The 14,598-nt window shown below is 45.5% G+C and overlaps 1 protein-coding gene across 1 annotated transcript in view; it reads right to left on the bottom strand.

Moving 5' to 3' along the window:
* Positions 1 to 14,598, bottom strand: part of GPAT3 (glycerol-3-phosphate acyltransferase 3) — a 103,892-nt gene that overhangs the window by 15,317 nt on the left and 73,977 nt on the right. Inside the window, exons 4-7 of the mRNA XM_063458751.1 lie at positions 10,208 to 10,282; positions 9,798 to 9,887; positions 7,866 to 7,959; positions 6,641 to 6,756 (exon numbers count right to left, since the gene is read on the bottom strand). Coding sequence (XP_063314821.1) covers positions 6,641 to 6,756; positions 7,866 to 7,959; positions 9,798 to 9,887; positions 10,208 to 10,282 — 375 coding nt within the window. The remainder of the gene's footprint in view (positions 1 to 6,640; positions 6,757 to 7,865; positions 7,960 to 9,797; positions 9,888 to 10,207; positions 10,283 to 14,598) is intronic.

Below are 14,598 nucleotides of genomic sequence, written 5' to 3'. Positions count from 1 at the left end.
GAGTGTAATGTGTGTGAGAGTGCTGTGTGTTTGTGAGGGTGCTGTGTGTGTGGGTGCTGTATGTGTGTGTGGGTGCTGTATGTGTGTGTGGGTGCTGTGTATGTATGTGTGTAGGTGCTGTGTATGTATGTGTGCAGGTGCTGTGTATGTATGTGTGTGGGTGCTGAATGTCTGTGGGTGCTGTGTATGTGTGTGGGTGCTGTGTATGTGTGTGGGTGCTGTGTATGTGTGTGGGTGCTGTGTATGTGTGTGGGTGCTGTGTATGTGTGTGGGTGCTGTGTATGTGTGTGGGTGCTGTGTATGTGTGTGGGTGCTGTGTATGTGTGGGTGCTGTGTATGTGTGTGGGGGGGTCTGTATGTCTGTGGGTGCTGTGTATGTCTGTGGGTGCTGTGTATGTCTGTGGGTGCTGTGTATGTCTGTGGGTGCTGTGTATGTCTGTGGGTGCTGTGTATGTCTGTGGGTGCTGTGTATGTCTGTGGGTGCTGTGTATGTCTGTGGGTGCTGTGTATGTCTGTGGGTGCTGTGTATGTCTGTGGGTGCTGTGTATGTCTGTGGGTGCTGTGTATGTCTGTGGGTGCTGTGTATGTCTGTGGGTGCTGTGTATGTCTGTGGGTGCTGTGTATGTCTGTGGGTGCTGTGTATGTCTGTGGGTGCTGTGTATGTCTGTGGGTGCTGTGTATGTGTGTGGGTGCTGTGTATGTGTGTGGGTGCTGTGTATGTCTGTGGGTGCTGTGTATGTGTGTGGGTGCTGTGTATGTGTGTGGGTGCTGTATGTGTGTGGGGGGGTCTGTATGTGTGTGGGGGGGTCTGTATGTGTGTGCTGTATGTGTGTTGGTGCTGTGTATGTCTGTGGGTGCTGTGTATGTCTGTGGGTGCTGTATGTGTGTGGGTGCTGTATGTGTGTGGGTGCTGTATGTGTGTGGGTGCTGTGTATGTGTGTGGGTGCTGTGTATGTGTGTGGGTGCTGTGTATGTGTGTGGGTGCTGTGTATGTGTGTGGGTGCTGTGTATGTGGGTGCTGTGTATGTGGGTGCTGTGTATGTGTGTGGGTGCTGTGTATGTGTGTGGGTGCTGTGTATGTCTGTGGGTGCTGTGTATGTCTGTGGGTGCTGTGTATGTCTGTGGGTGCTGTGCATGTCTGTGGGTGCTGTGCATGTCTGTGGGTGCTGTGTGAGGGTGCTGTAAATGTACTGTGTGTGAGGGTGATGTTTGTGTGTGAGGGTACTGGTAGTGTGCTGTGAGAGTGCTGTGTGTTTGTGAGGGTGCTGTGTGTGTGGGTGCTGTATGTGTGTGTGGGTGCTGTATGTGTGTGTGGGTGCTGTATGTGTGTAGGTGCTGTGTATGTCTGTGGGTGCTGAATGTCTGTGGGTGCTGAATGTCTGTGGGTGCTGTGTATGTGTGTGGGTGCTGTGTATGTGTGTGGGTGCTGTGTATGTGTGTGGGTGCTGTGTATGTGTGTGGGTGCTGTGTGTGTGGGTGCTGTATGTGTGTGGGTGCTGTATGTGTGTGGGTGCTGTATGTGTGTGGGTGCTGTATGTGTGTGGGTGCTGTATGTGTGTGGGTGCTGTATGTGTGTGGGTGCTGTATGTGTGTGGGTGCTGTATGTGTGTGGGTGCTGTATGTGTGTGGGTGCTGTATGTGTGTGGGTGCTGTATGTGTGTGGGTGCTGTATGTCTGTGGGTGCTGTATGTCTGTGGGTGCTGTATGTCTGTGGGTGCTGTATGTCTGTGGGTGCTGTATGTCTGTGGGTGCTGTATGTCTGTGGGTGCTGTATGTCTGTGGGTGCTGTATGTCTGTGGGTGCTGTATGTCTGTGGGTGCTGTGCATGTCTGTGGGTGCTGTGCATGTCTGTGGGTGCTGTGCATGTCTGTGGGTGCTGTGCATGTCTGTGGGTGCTGTGTGAGGGTGCTGTAAATGTACTGTGTGTGAGGGTGATGTTTGTGTGTGAGGGTACTGGTAGTGTGCTGTGAGAGTGCTGTTTGTGTAATGTGTGTGAGAGTGCTGTGTGTTTGTGAGGGTGCTGTGTGTGTGGGTGCTGTATGTGTGTGTGGGTGCTGTATGTGTGTGTGGGTGCTGTATGTGTGTAGGTGCTGTGTATGTCTGTGGGTGCTGAATGTGTGTGGGTGCTGTGTATGTGTGTGGGTGCTGTGTATGTGTGTGGGTGCTGTGTGTGTGGGTGCTGTATGTGTGTGGGTGCTGTATGTGTGTGGGTGCTGTATGTGTGTGGGTGCTGTATGTGTGTGGGTGCTGTATGTGTGTGGGTGCTGTATGTGTGTGGGTGCTGTATGTGTGTGGGTGCTGTATGTGTGTGGGTGCTGTATGTGTGTGGGTGCTGTATGTGTGTGGGTGCTGTATGTGTGTGGGTGCTGTATGTCTGTGGGTGCTGTATGTCTGTGGGTGCTGTATGTCTGTGGGTGCTGTATGTCTGTGGGTGCTGTATGTCTGTGGGTGCTGTATGTCTGTGGGTGCTGTATGTCTGTGGGTGCTGTGTGTGTGTGGGTGCTGTGTATGTGTGTGGGTGCTGTGTATGTGTGTGGGTGCTGTGTATGTGTGTGGGTGCTGTGTATGTGTGTGGGTGCTGTGTATGTGTGGGTGCTGTGTATGTGTGTGGGTGCTGTGTGTGTGTGGGTGCTGTGTGTGTGTGGGTGCTGTGTATGTGTGGGTGCTGTGTATGTGTGGGTGCTGTGTATGTGTGGGTGCTGTGTGTGTGTGGGTGCTGTGTGTGTGTGGGTGCTGTGTATGTGTGTGGGGGGGTCTGTATGTGTGTGCTGTGTATGTCTGTTGGTGCTGTGTATGTCTGTGGGTGCTGTGTATGTCTGTGGGTGCTGTGTATGTCTGTGGGTGCTGTGTATGTCTGTGGGTGCTGTGTATGTCTGTGGGTGCTGTGTATGTCTGTGGGTGCTGTGTATGTCTGTGGGTGCTGTGTATGTCTGTGGGTGCTGTGTATGTCTGTGGGTGCTCAGTATGTGTGTGGGTGCTGTATGTGTGTGGGTGCTGTGTATGTGTGTGGGTGCTGTGTATGTGTGTGGGTGCTGTGTATGTGTGTGGGTGCTGTGTATGTGTGTGGGTGCTGTGTATGTGGGTGCTGTGCATGTGTGTGGGTGCTGTGCATGTGTGTGGGTGCTGTGCATGTGTGTGGGTGCTGTGCATGTGTGTGGGTGCTGTGCATGTGTGTGGGTGCTGTGCATGTGTGTGGGTGCTGTGCATGTGTGTGGGTGCTGTGTATGTGTGTGGGTGCTGTGTATGTGTGTGGGTGCTGTGTATGTGTGTGGGTGCTGTGTATGTGTGTGGGTGCTGTGTATGTGGGTGCTGTGTATGTGTGTGGGTGCTGTGTATGTGTGTGGGTGCTGTGTGTGTGGGTGCTGTGTATGTGTGTGGGTGCTGTGTATGTGTGTGGGTGCTGTGTGTGTGTGTGTGGGTGCTGTGTGTGTGGGTGCTGTGTATGTGTGTGGGTGCTGTGTATGTGTGTGGGTGCTGTGTATGTGTGTGGGTGCTGTGTATGTCTGTGGGTGCTGTGTATGTGTGTGGGTGCTGTGTATGTGTCTATGGGTGCTGTGTATGTGTCTATGGGTGCTGTGTGTGGGTGCTGTATGTGTGTTGGTGCTGTGTATATGTGTGTGTGGGTGATTGTGGGGGGTGGAGGTGGGGGTACATTACTTAATATCCCCCCTCCCTTCTTACTTTATGTAGGGAGGGGGGATCTTTCCTTGCTGCTTTCCCTGGTGGTCCAGTGGAGGTGGGGGCAGATCAGTTATCCCCCCTCCCTTCTTACCTTATGCCTGGGAGGGGGGATCCTGCTGCTGCCATCCATCCCTGGTGGTCCAGTGGAGAGTGAACTCTAGCCCCGCAGGGCTAGAGTTCACTCACGCGAGATCTGAGCGTTGCCGCGGCAACGCTCAGATCTCGCGAGAGGAACCCGGCGGAGCTGCTGGCAAGAGCTCCGCCGGTCCTCTCCTGCCTCCCTCACTGCCTGTGAGCCGGTGAGGGGAGGCTGAGAGCAGAGCCGGCGCTCGGATAGCGCCGGCTCTGCATGAGCCGGCAGGGGAGATCCTGAGATCTCCCCTGCCGGTCTCAATACATAGCGCGTGCCGCGGGGATTAGGGTGTGCCCAGGCACACCCGGCACACCCCGTGCGCACGCCTATGGGAAGCATGATGTTTTACATTGCAGGGTCACTTCATTGAGATGGTCTAAGTAACTCTAGTGGTCCTTAAATGGGGAACAGTTTAGCAGTTAAAAAAGTACATGTATGGGGGGGGCGGGGCTTGACCGCTGAGAGGATAGGAAGCTAAACTGTGCAGCTCCTGACCTGCAGCATGGAAAAAGAACAAAAGCCATAAAAACGAGTATTAATCTTCTCAAAAAGGCCACCAGGAGGAAGGGGGCAAAGAGGGGCACACAATGATGCCTCACAAGCGACACTTCCAGCGAAACTCGCCTCCTCATCCTGCAGGGCCTACAAGCGTGGTCGGCGAGCGGGAGGCGGCCGCGGGAGGCGGCCGCTGACACCCATGACCCCTCTATACCGGTGGGGAACATCCCGGTCCTTCCTAGGGAAACCCTGGTACAACCCAGCGAACACGCAGTGGCGACACAGGGGCCCAAAGCGAGCGGTGGAAACGCACACAACATGGCGGAGACAACGGACTCCCCCAGTGATTGCAGCGGGCGGCTGGACAAAGCCTTCCAAGTCCTCTGGGAGAAGCTCAAAGCCCTCCTGTTCCCATCAACCCCGGAGAGTGTACCTGAAATCCAACCGCGCAAGCACATAAGCGTGTTAAAAAGGAAGTCAGCACAGACACCCCGGACACAGACTCGCCCGGTAAGACGACACCAGCGGGAAATTCTTAGAAAGCGGGCGACAGGAGGCACGTCAGGCGGCAACAGGAGGAAGGCGACAGCCACCTGGAACCGGCAAGAAACCGGGCAGACGCACACTAGCCTGCCTCCCCACCAACCTGACACTGAGAATCCACCATCAAGCGGCATGGACTACCCGACCCAATGCCCGCCGGCGCAGGTCTATACTCTGCCCAAACAGAGCATAGGCTGATTGGACGGAGGTGAGAGACTTATCCAGGCATGATGGCACTACCTGCTACCCACTAATGGATCGGACACCCACCCTACCAAGCAGCCTATCCCACAGCAAGACTGTCATACCCCACAGCAAAGCCAAAAACCCCTGGAAAGCCCAGCTTTACCCCTTGTCACTCGGCCTCCAAGTGGCCTCCTGGGACATACCAAACCATATGCCCTAGCTTAAAGACTAAACAAACCCAAGGCAAAAATATCTTAGTTTAAATTGTATGACCAGATAGATTATTGTGTTGTATCCAGGTTAGCCAGTCATATTGTTTAATTACTCAACTCATGTCGTGAATAGCAGTCAGACCTGACCAGATAGCAACCACCTCTCCTATTAATATAATCTTAGTCGATCGTAAGCATTATCTAGTTTATTATAAAAAAGTGAAGCCTTATATGTCATGTAATGTCTAATCTAAAACTGTTATGCATTAAGTGTTCTCACTTGTTTTATTTAGTTTTACTCTAACAATATAATTGTCTAATTAAGCTGGTTAAAATTATAAAAAATGTGCGAATTCTCATGCCACTACCTAACGTGTGTTAATCTTGCAATACGCTGTTGTGGTGTCTGTTGATCTCTTGTACCCACCTGCGCAACAAAAATAAAGAATTCAAAAAAAAAGTACATGTATGGGATACCTTTCTCTGTTAAGTTAAGGGATAGTAATTACAAGCTTTGATTTAGTTTGCAAAATTGATTGCCACTAAGCATAATAACCAATACAGCTCGTTAAACCTATAGACAGTTTCAACATTTAAAAATATATTTATATATATTTTCAAGTAGCTTGACAAAAAGTTGTAGATTCCCCGGCACCCTATGTTCATCCTCTCTTACTTTCATTTAGAGCAGACCTCTCCAACTTGTGGACCTCCAGATGTTGCTGACTACAACTCCTGATTCCCTGGCTATCTGTTTCATTGAAAGGATCGTGGGAGTTGAAGTTCAGCAACATCTGGAGGGAAACCGATTGGACAGGCCTGTTTTAGAGTGTAATAATATTTGGACAGCATGCCATACAAAGACAGAATGTGAGGGCTACAGCAAGTCTGAGCTTTGGTATATCACTGCAGCCCTTTTTTGCTCCCTGAATTGCTGTTAACGGGTTCAGTCAATGCAATGTGACCACATATAAAATGCCTGCGCTGGTTTGCCATGGTCAAATCCTGCCGTGGTCCAGCACTCACAGTTTATCATTGCAATATTTGTATGGATAACGGGAAAGTGAAAAGGCTGCTTTATAAAAGCAATTAAAAATGGTTTGACCAAACAGAGAGACCCCCACAGCCTTTAGGCTTGATAAACATTACATTATGATGTAGTGGTTATGGTACTTACAGTGTCTCTAATGTTTTTTTCTACATCCAGTAGCATTACAAAGTGTTACAGCGCCTATGTACAGCTATATAAGAAAAAAAAAAAAAGCCTGCCAACACAAAGGCCATTTAAATGATATTCCTCAATCAACATATGTGTTAAAATAGATTTTGAAAAACAACAAAACAATCTTTTAAATAATAATTTATTTTTTTTAAACTATATTTATACCTTTTTGTCACAAGGTGGCGATCTCGCATTTCAGAACGCTCAAACCACACATGTGGACAAGCTCTCACCATTGCTCTCTGAATAACTCCCATCAGCCCTCCGTGAATCTGTCCAACCTAAAATACCACAATCAAAGGCAAGTACATACATAAGCCTGTATCAGTAAACTGTAAAGAAATGCAGATGTGTGTGGGTCAAACGAAATACATTAAACAAAAGTCTTCATAAAGACTGAACCAGCAGTAAAGAGTATTTAATAATTAAATTAGAGAGTCACCTAACTTTGGCCTCGATTTCACAAGCTTTCCATATTATTCAAAACTGTTCGGAAATATTCCAAATTATTTATCTACAAAAAAAATAAAAAAAATTCACATAGACTTTAATGGGGAGCTCTGTAGATAAATAATTTGGAATGTTTCCTAACAGTATTGAATCATTTGAAAAGCGCATTAAATCGAGACCTTTGCAGGTAAATAACTAGTGCAGTTTTCAAAAACACTACAGACTACAGAAATACATTATGCAAAACAATGGAAAACCTCAATTATATACATCTGTTCTTTCTAGCAATTTACTTTGTCTGAAATAAATAATCTAAAAAGTGTCTTTATCCCAATGTACAGCGCTACGGAATCTGATGGCGCTATATAAATAATACGATAATAATAATAATAATAATAATAATAATAATAATAATATGGTAACAGAATAATTTGTGTATCCAGGGTGATCCTTGGGCAGAGTTCACAAAGTGGAAAAATCCCCATGGAAACCATTAAAATGTTCCTTCGGTTCTCAACTTTTTGAATTTTGCCTCAGAATTGCTCTTTGTATATAATCCACTCTATGTCAGTAACTAATTCACACTGCGTCTTGGTGCTAGTTTTAAGATTCCTAAACTGCTTACACTGCATGTATATTCCAAATAAAAAGTATTATTAACATAATTTAATATTTATAATACAGACTTAATTTGTGCACCAAAGCATAATAATGAATAGAAATTGATTATATTTAACAATAATAATGAAAAAAAATAAAGTTTTTTAAAACTAACTGTATTGACCCAATGGCACAAACCATGCTGAACACCGCTAATCTGAAATGTCCCATTATGTAATCATGTTGTCATTTAGACATTTGAAAATGTAATCTTATATATGTATTTGCTATTAACCAACACTCTTTTTACAGATAAAGAATAATCAGACATCATTCTTACCATAGCATAGCACCCATCATTAGCCAGAATGATGATATCTATTGGAGAAGTGTGGTTAGCTACACAAATGCCTCCTTTTTTAGGTCGGTTCTCTCTGTGGATAAGAAAATCAATTTGTAGCTGGAGATCCAAATTTGATTTACATAATGTAACACTAATTGCTTGAGGCAGAGACAAGACAATTCGTCACATTCACCTGGACAATTTTAAGATAGAATCCACTGTGGATTCTATCATAATTCTGCATGCATTTTAAAGTATAAAAAAAAAAAGTAAATTTACAAATAAACATGTGTGTCTTTTGTAGCCCATCCCTGGACTCTGATTGGTCTATGGCTACCAGCTTTCTGTGCTATCTTAGCTAACCTTGTCCCACAGCTCACCACAACATGTGAAATCGCCCAGGCTTGCCAATTCCTCGTTTTCATGGGGGAGTGGAGGGGGTTGGGGGGGGCGTTTGAAAAGTGGTGACGTAGCATGAGCAGTATGAAGAACTGCAAGAAACTATGTTTTCTGAACACAGATAGCTGCCTGCTGTTGCAAAGTAAAGAACAGGTGGTCATCATTTTAAGACGGCTCGCACTTACGACCAGCCCTCTAGCGTGGGGGTAAGAGTGAGCCATTGTGGGGATTAGAGGGATTCCCTGCTCTGCTGTGTTCATCTTTGTTCGGGGAACACTAGAGCGCACCAGAGCAGGGAATCCCTTAACTCCTCGCTTACCGACCAATTCGTTCCACGACCGGGTCGTAAGAACGGAACCCAGACGGTAAGTGAGAAGTACCTCACCTTACAGTATGCAAAAAGCCCATGCTGTGGAAGTGGGTAATCAAATTATTCAGCGGTTCTTTACATGCTGCAAGAAAGGCATCAGTAAATCAAATGCACTACTGGGATCAAATTTACTGTACCATCCAACAGTATATAGCACTTCTGTCCAGATTGTCATGGTAATATAGCAAGCTAAGCAGCAACTCATTCACTGAAAAAGAGAAGGACACTTATTTGTTGCCTGTATTACTCTCATATGAAGACTGAAGAATTTACTATGTGAAGGTACGGACTAGCACTGCAACAAAATAAGAAGCCCAGCACATCTTGAGGTTGAATGGTTTGTGTTAGAGACTACCACCCTGGCCACCAGCTCGAGCAAATCCCATTCACCTTAACGCAGTGTTGCTGGTTTTCTGCGCTTGTTGCCAAGTATGCTGAAGGCATTCACCAAATCCTCCTGGAACTAAAATTATTAATTTTTTTTTTTTTTTTTTAGGTAATTTAAGCTGTGGTTTGAATTGTTGTGTAGATATTTCCCATATAGTTCACTAGTTGCCAAGACATTTTCATTCAAATGTGAATTCTAGACAAACTATAGGTGGCACACACAGACCCCTTCATATACAAACACAGACACACACACAAACACACAAGAACCATGACCACGTTAGTGATTTGAAATGGTCAAGGTACCTGGAGTCTTTATGTGCAGCATTTGGCCAGGAAACGCCACACATAAAGTTTATTCCCTCTGCTGTCGGAGGTGTAACTCCACCTCAAGCCATATCATTAGTGGGTCATCGATGACACCAGAACTAGAATCAATTCTGCACATGTTTCATTGTACAGAATGGCAGTATTGGCTGGGAGAAGTCATCTGATGCTCTCAGCCAATGAATGCTGACCTCCGTGGCTTACAGCATCTGCAGCACTGCAGAAGCAGGAAGCAAGTCACCAGACCACCAAGAAGCATTGGAGCCTGCCAGGGGCCCAGATAACAGAGCAGATTATTGCTAGGCATTCCTCGCAGTGTGGGGTAGTGGTTATGATGATTGGAGTAACTGTATAAATGTATCTTTCTTGGTTAAATATGCTAAGATTCTATATAGTTAATGAATCAAGTAACTAGAGGAGGGAACCATTCCATCGCATCCACTCACTTGTTATGGTACTGGATAGCACTGGAGAGAGCCCTTGCACAGATACGACAGCAAACTAGATGTACAAGTTCACTGAGCCACCTTTTCGCACTGTGGGAAAAATAAATTGTTACAAAGCACTATGCAAAACCAATGGTAGAATGACTTAAGGAAGGTCAGTGTAATATAAAGAAGGTGAAATCTCGACTGTCCAGCTACGGGGTGAGGGTGGGGGCAATTAAATTCATGATATTTTATAAAGCCAGAATAAGAAGAGAAAAAAAAGCCAACTTGTATAGTTTATGTATCTTTTGGCTGGGCCTTACAGTTTTACTTTAGCAGTGGTTGTGCTAAAACGTTTGGTAAACTGAACAATAAGAATATATATATTTGTTTTTTACCCATGTTAATATTTTGGTGTATTTGATTACCTGCTGTTTGGCAGTTGCCCAACAAGAGTCGCACCTATGACCAGCCAGCTGATCCCAATTGTAGCCAAGGTAACGCTAAAAAACATAAACCACAATACATCACATGACTAAGTGGCAGATGATAATAGATGTGACTTTCCAGTGCGGTAACTGTGTGAGAAAACATTGCCAAATATTTAGAAAATATGCTGCCTGTAAAAAGGGCAAACTGAATATGGTTTAGAAAAGTTACATTGTACTAAGATAAACCTTTGTAACATTTTGCATAGTGCAGACTTGCATAGATATAGCAAAACATATAGAAAATGACGTGGAAAGTAACAAAATACACTTTTACTTTTGTAATTATATTTTTTTGTTTGTTTAGGTTTTTTTTACATCATTAAATATGTAGACCAAGCATGTCAAACTCAAAGGCTAACACGGGCCAAATAAACAAGGCTTAAGTTTAAGTGGGCCGCAAAAAAACAAAAATACAAAACACAAATTTATTTATTATTGCCATTTATATAGCGCCAACAGATTCCGTAGCGCTTTACAATATTATGAGAGGGGGATTTAAATATAAATCGGACAATTACAAATAAACTTACAGGAACAATAGGTTGAAGAGGACCCTGCTCAAACGAGCTTACATTCTATAGGAGGTGGGGTGTAAAACACATTAGGACAGGAATTTACAATCAAATAAGGTGGGCTGCCCTTCAGGAGAGGGCAAGAGACAGGTATGTGAGGTAAGGGTTAGTCTTGGAGGCCATAAGCTTTCCTAAAGAGATGGGTTTTAAGGCACTTCTTAAAAGATGCAAGACTAGGGGAGAGTCTGATGGCGGTAGGCAGGCTATTCCATAGGAAGGGAGCCGCCCGCGAGAAGTCCTGCAAGCGCGAGTTGGCCGTACGAGTGCGGACAACGGACAGGAGGTGGTCACGGGCAGAACGGAGAGACCGAGAAGGGACATACCTATGGATCTGTGAGGAGATATAAGAGGGGCTAGAGTTGTTCAGTGCTTTATAGGTGTGAGTTAGTACCTTGAATTGACTCCTATAGCATACAGGAAGCCAATGTAAGGACTGGCAGAGGGGTGAGGTGTGAGAGAAACGACTAGAGAGGAAAATCAATCTAGCAGCAGCATTCATTACGGACTGTAAGGGTGCAGTACGGCTATTGGGGAGACCAATCAGGAGAGGGTTACAATAATCCATGCGGGAAATTACTAGAGCATGGACAAGCTCCTTGGTAGTATCTGGTGCAAGAAAGGGGCGGATGCGGGCTATGTTTTTAAGATGGAATCTACAGGATTTGGCAACATGCTGGATGTGAGGCTCAAAGGTGAGACCAGAGTCAAGTATGACGCCAAGACAGCGCGCTTGCAAGGATGGACTGATGTTGGTACCACAAACTTGGAGGGAGAGCGAAAGAGGAGGATCAGTATTAGGAGGAGGAAAGACAAGGAGCTCAGTTTTTGAGAGATTGAGCTTCAGAAAGCGGGAGGACATCCAGTCAGAGATGGAAGAAAGGCAAGCAGTGACACGTTGCAGGACGGCAGGGGAGAGGTCCGGGGAGGAGAGATATAGCTGGGTGTCATCAGCGTACAGGTGGTAGTGAAATCCAAAAGAGGTAATAAGAGGTAACAAATAAAGAGTTTGACCTAGACCAGGCATAGGCAACCTTCGGCACTGCAGATGTTTTGGACTACACCTCCCATGATGCTTTGCCAGCATTATGTGTGTAAGAGCATTATGGGGGATGTAGTCCACAACATCTGGAGAGCCGAAGGTTGCCTATCCCTGACCTAGACCAACACAAACTAAAATTACTTGTATCATTCTCATGGAAACAATATGTATTCCTGGGTACATATCTATAATTTATTTAAATGTTTCACTTTAAGTTACTTACTATGCCGCCACCCCCCCTCCCCCCAATCTAAATAAACAGCCTCCTGTAGCCCAGCCCCCCCCACACTCTAATACACTTCTCCTCACCAATCTAATAATCTGCCCCAATCTAATATACTGCCCCCTCTCCTTCCCCCCCAATCTTAATACACTGCCCCACTCCACTCTAATTTAATATACTGCCTCCCCTCCCTCACCTTTATTCACTACCCCCTTACCTCCACTTTATTTTAATACATTGCCTCCCCTCCCACCCCCCAATTTAATACATGGTCCCCTCTCCCTGCCTCCCAAATTTAATACACTACACTAAAGGATTTTTTTTCTCCAAGCCCCTGTTCCTCTACCTTCAGCCATCTTCCAGTCCAGCCCTGCATGATCTTCTCTGCTTAAGCAGGCCACACTCTCCTCTGGCACTGCGAGCAGCGGGTAAGGGGGAGTGGCTGGCCTGCTCTGCACACTGTAGCGTCGCTGCGCAGCTGCCGGATATGACTCCATAAGATGGTCATTTCCTGTTATACCTATAGAACAGTCTTGCCCTGGGCTGCAAACAGACCCATTGTGGGCCGCATGTTTGACATGCTTGATGTAGACATACACCTCCTTGTATATATTGGTTTAGTTTTAAATGTTTGAAAAAGAAAAATCTAAATAAATATACATATCCTGTTGGGAAGAGAATGCAGCAGAAACTAAAATAGCTGTGAATTCCCTTGCCAGTTTATTTTGATTTTGCTTATTTGTGGACATGCTCTTAGAGAGTTTTATTAGTAAACACTTACTAGGTACTGTAACAAATCTGCATTAATACAAAGGTGAAGTTTCAGAAAGTACCAACTGCACTAACGCTCAGCTTTCAAATTTGCTCAAAATTGCAGTGATTTGTAAACATTGTCCCCCAGAGCTGTCAGACAGCCAGTATGCTCTATCCCAGGCTGCCTAGAAAAACCTCCATCTTGTGCATGTGGCAAGTAGGACTGTTCTCTTTTTTAAACCCAAAGAGAGTGGCGTCAAAGACATGCGCAGACACAGACTGCAGCAATACCGACCAATGCTATTCAAAACATGGTTCATAAAAGAGTGTCTCAAACTGTGTATAGCCATCTCTAAGCAGTTAGGCTTTATGATCTTGGAAGTATTTTAGGTGAGAGCACTCGATACAAAATTACCCTTTTAAGCACATACAGAACAGCTTTCTTGTAAATCAGGGCTGGATTTCACATTATGCAAAGTAGGCACCTGGCCTGTGGGGAACGCCTGTTTTCAGCACATATGCCTTTTTGTAGCTGATATGGTGAGATAAGTACGAAGAACCTTGGCCAGTGTCCTCTTTAGTCCAATCAGCCCCTTAAGCTTGATAGAGTGCTCTGCTATCAAGCTTAAGGGGCTGATTGGACTACAGAGGACACTGGCCAAGGTTCTTCGTACTTATCTCACCATATCAGCTACAAAAAGGCATATGTGCTGAAAACAGGCGTTCCCCACAGGCCAGGTGCCTACTTTGCATAATGTGAAATCCAGCCCTGATTTACAATGAAGTTGCTGCCTATTATGAATCACTGTACAACCTTAAAAACTACAAAGACACATCCCAAACCACGCTAGAGGGTATACAAATGTACTTATCCAAACTTAAAATCCCAATGCTCCAACACACACAGATAGACACACTAGTCCAGTAACGGATGAGGAAATCGACATTTGTAATGAAAAAAGAAAAAAAAAAAAGTCTCCCCAAAGGAAAAGCACCAGGTCCAGACAGCTTCACTAATTTATACTGCTCTAAATTCAAAACACATACTACTTACTCACCTTACTACCTTATTCAACCACGCAATACACAAAGGGGAATTCCCATCAGAATTTTAACCGCCCAAGTTATTACCTTGCCCAAACCAGGCAAACCACACACAGTGTCAAACTTTCTGCCTCATCTCCTTACTAAATTCAGATGCATAGATCTTTGCAAAAATATTTGCAGAGAGATTGAAACCAATCCTTTCTACCCTATTTATACAGGGTCGCCAGGGAGCTGACAATACCAGAAAAAAGATGGACATCTTGTTCTTGTATTCTATGTCTCAAAGGGGAGGGGGAGGGGGAGGGGGAAGGGGGAGGGGGAGGGGAAGAGGGAGGGAAGGGGGAGGGGGAGGGGAAGGGGGAGGGGAGGGGGAGGGGAAGGGGAGGGGAAGGGGAAGGGGGAGGGGGAAGGGGAGGGGGAGAGGGAGAGGGAGCGAGAGCGAGAGCGAGCAGCACAGTGCCACAATTCCACTGAAAATTTAGTTTATTAGATTATATTATATATATGGTTATGGTTCAGATGCCATGGTTTAACTGTTTTCACTTATTTTCTCTCTTTTTTTTTATTATTGTCTTATGAAAAAGATACAACGCTGCACTAAATGTAAATTTTGAAACAGGGTAAAGACACACAGTCATCGTATACTTAACCTTATGTTCAATGCAGAGTAGCGGAAATGTAAGATGATCTATAA

The sequence above is a fragment of the Pelobates fuscus genome, chromosome 6 (genome assembly GCF_036172605.1).
Source record: "Pelobates fuscus isolate aPelFus1 chromosome 6, aPelFus1.pri, whole genome shotgun sequence".
Classification (NCBI taxonomy): Eukaryota; Metazoa; Chordata; class Amphibia; order Anura; family Pelobatidae; genus Pelobates; species Pelobates fuscus.
Note: the sequence above shows the minus strand (reverse complement) of the source record. Positions and strands in the feature narration are given on the sequence as shown.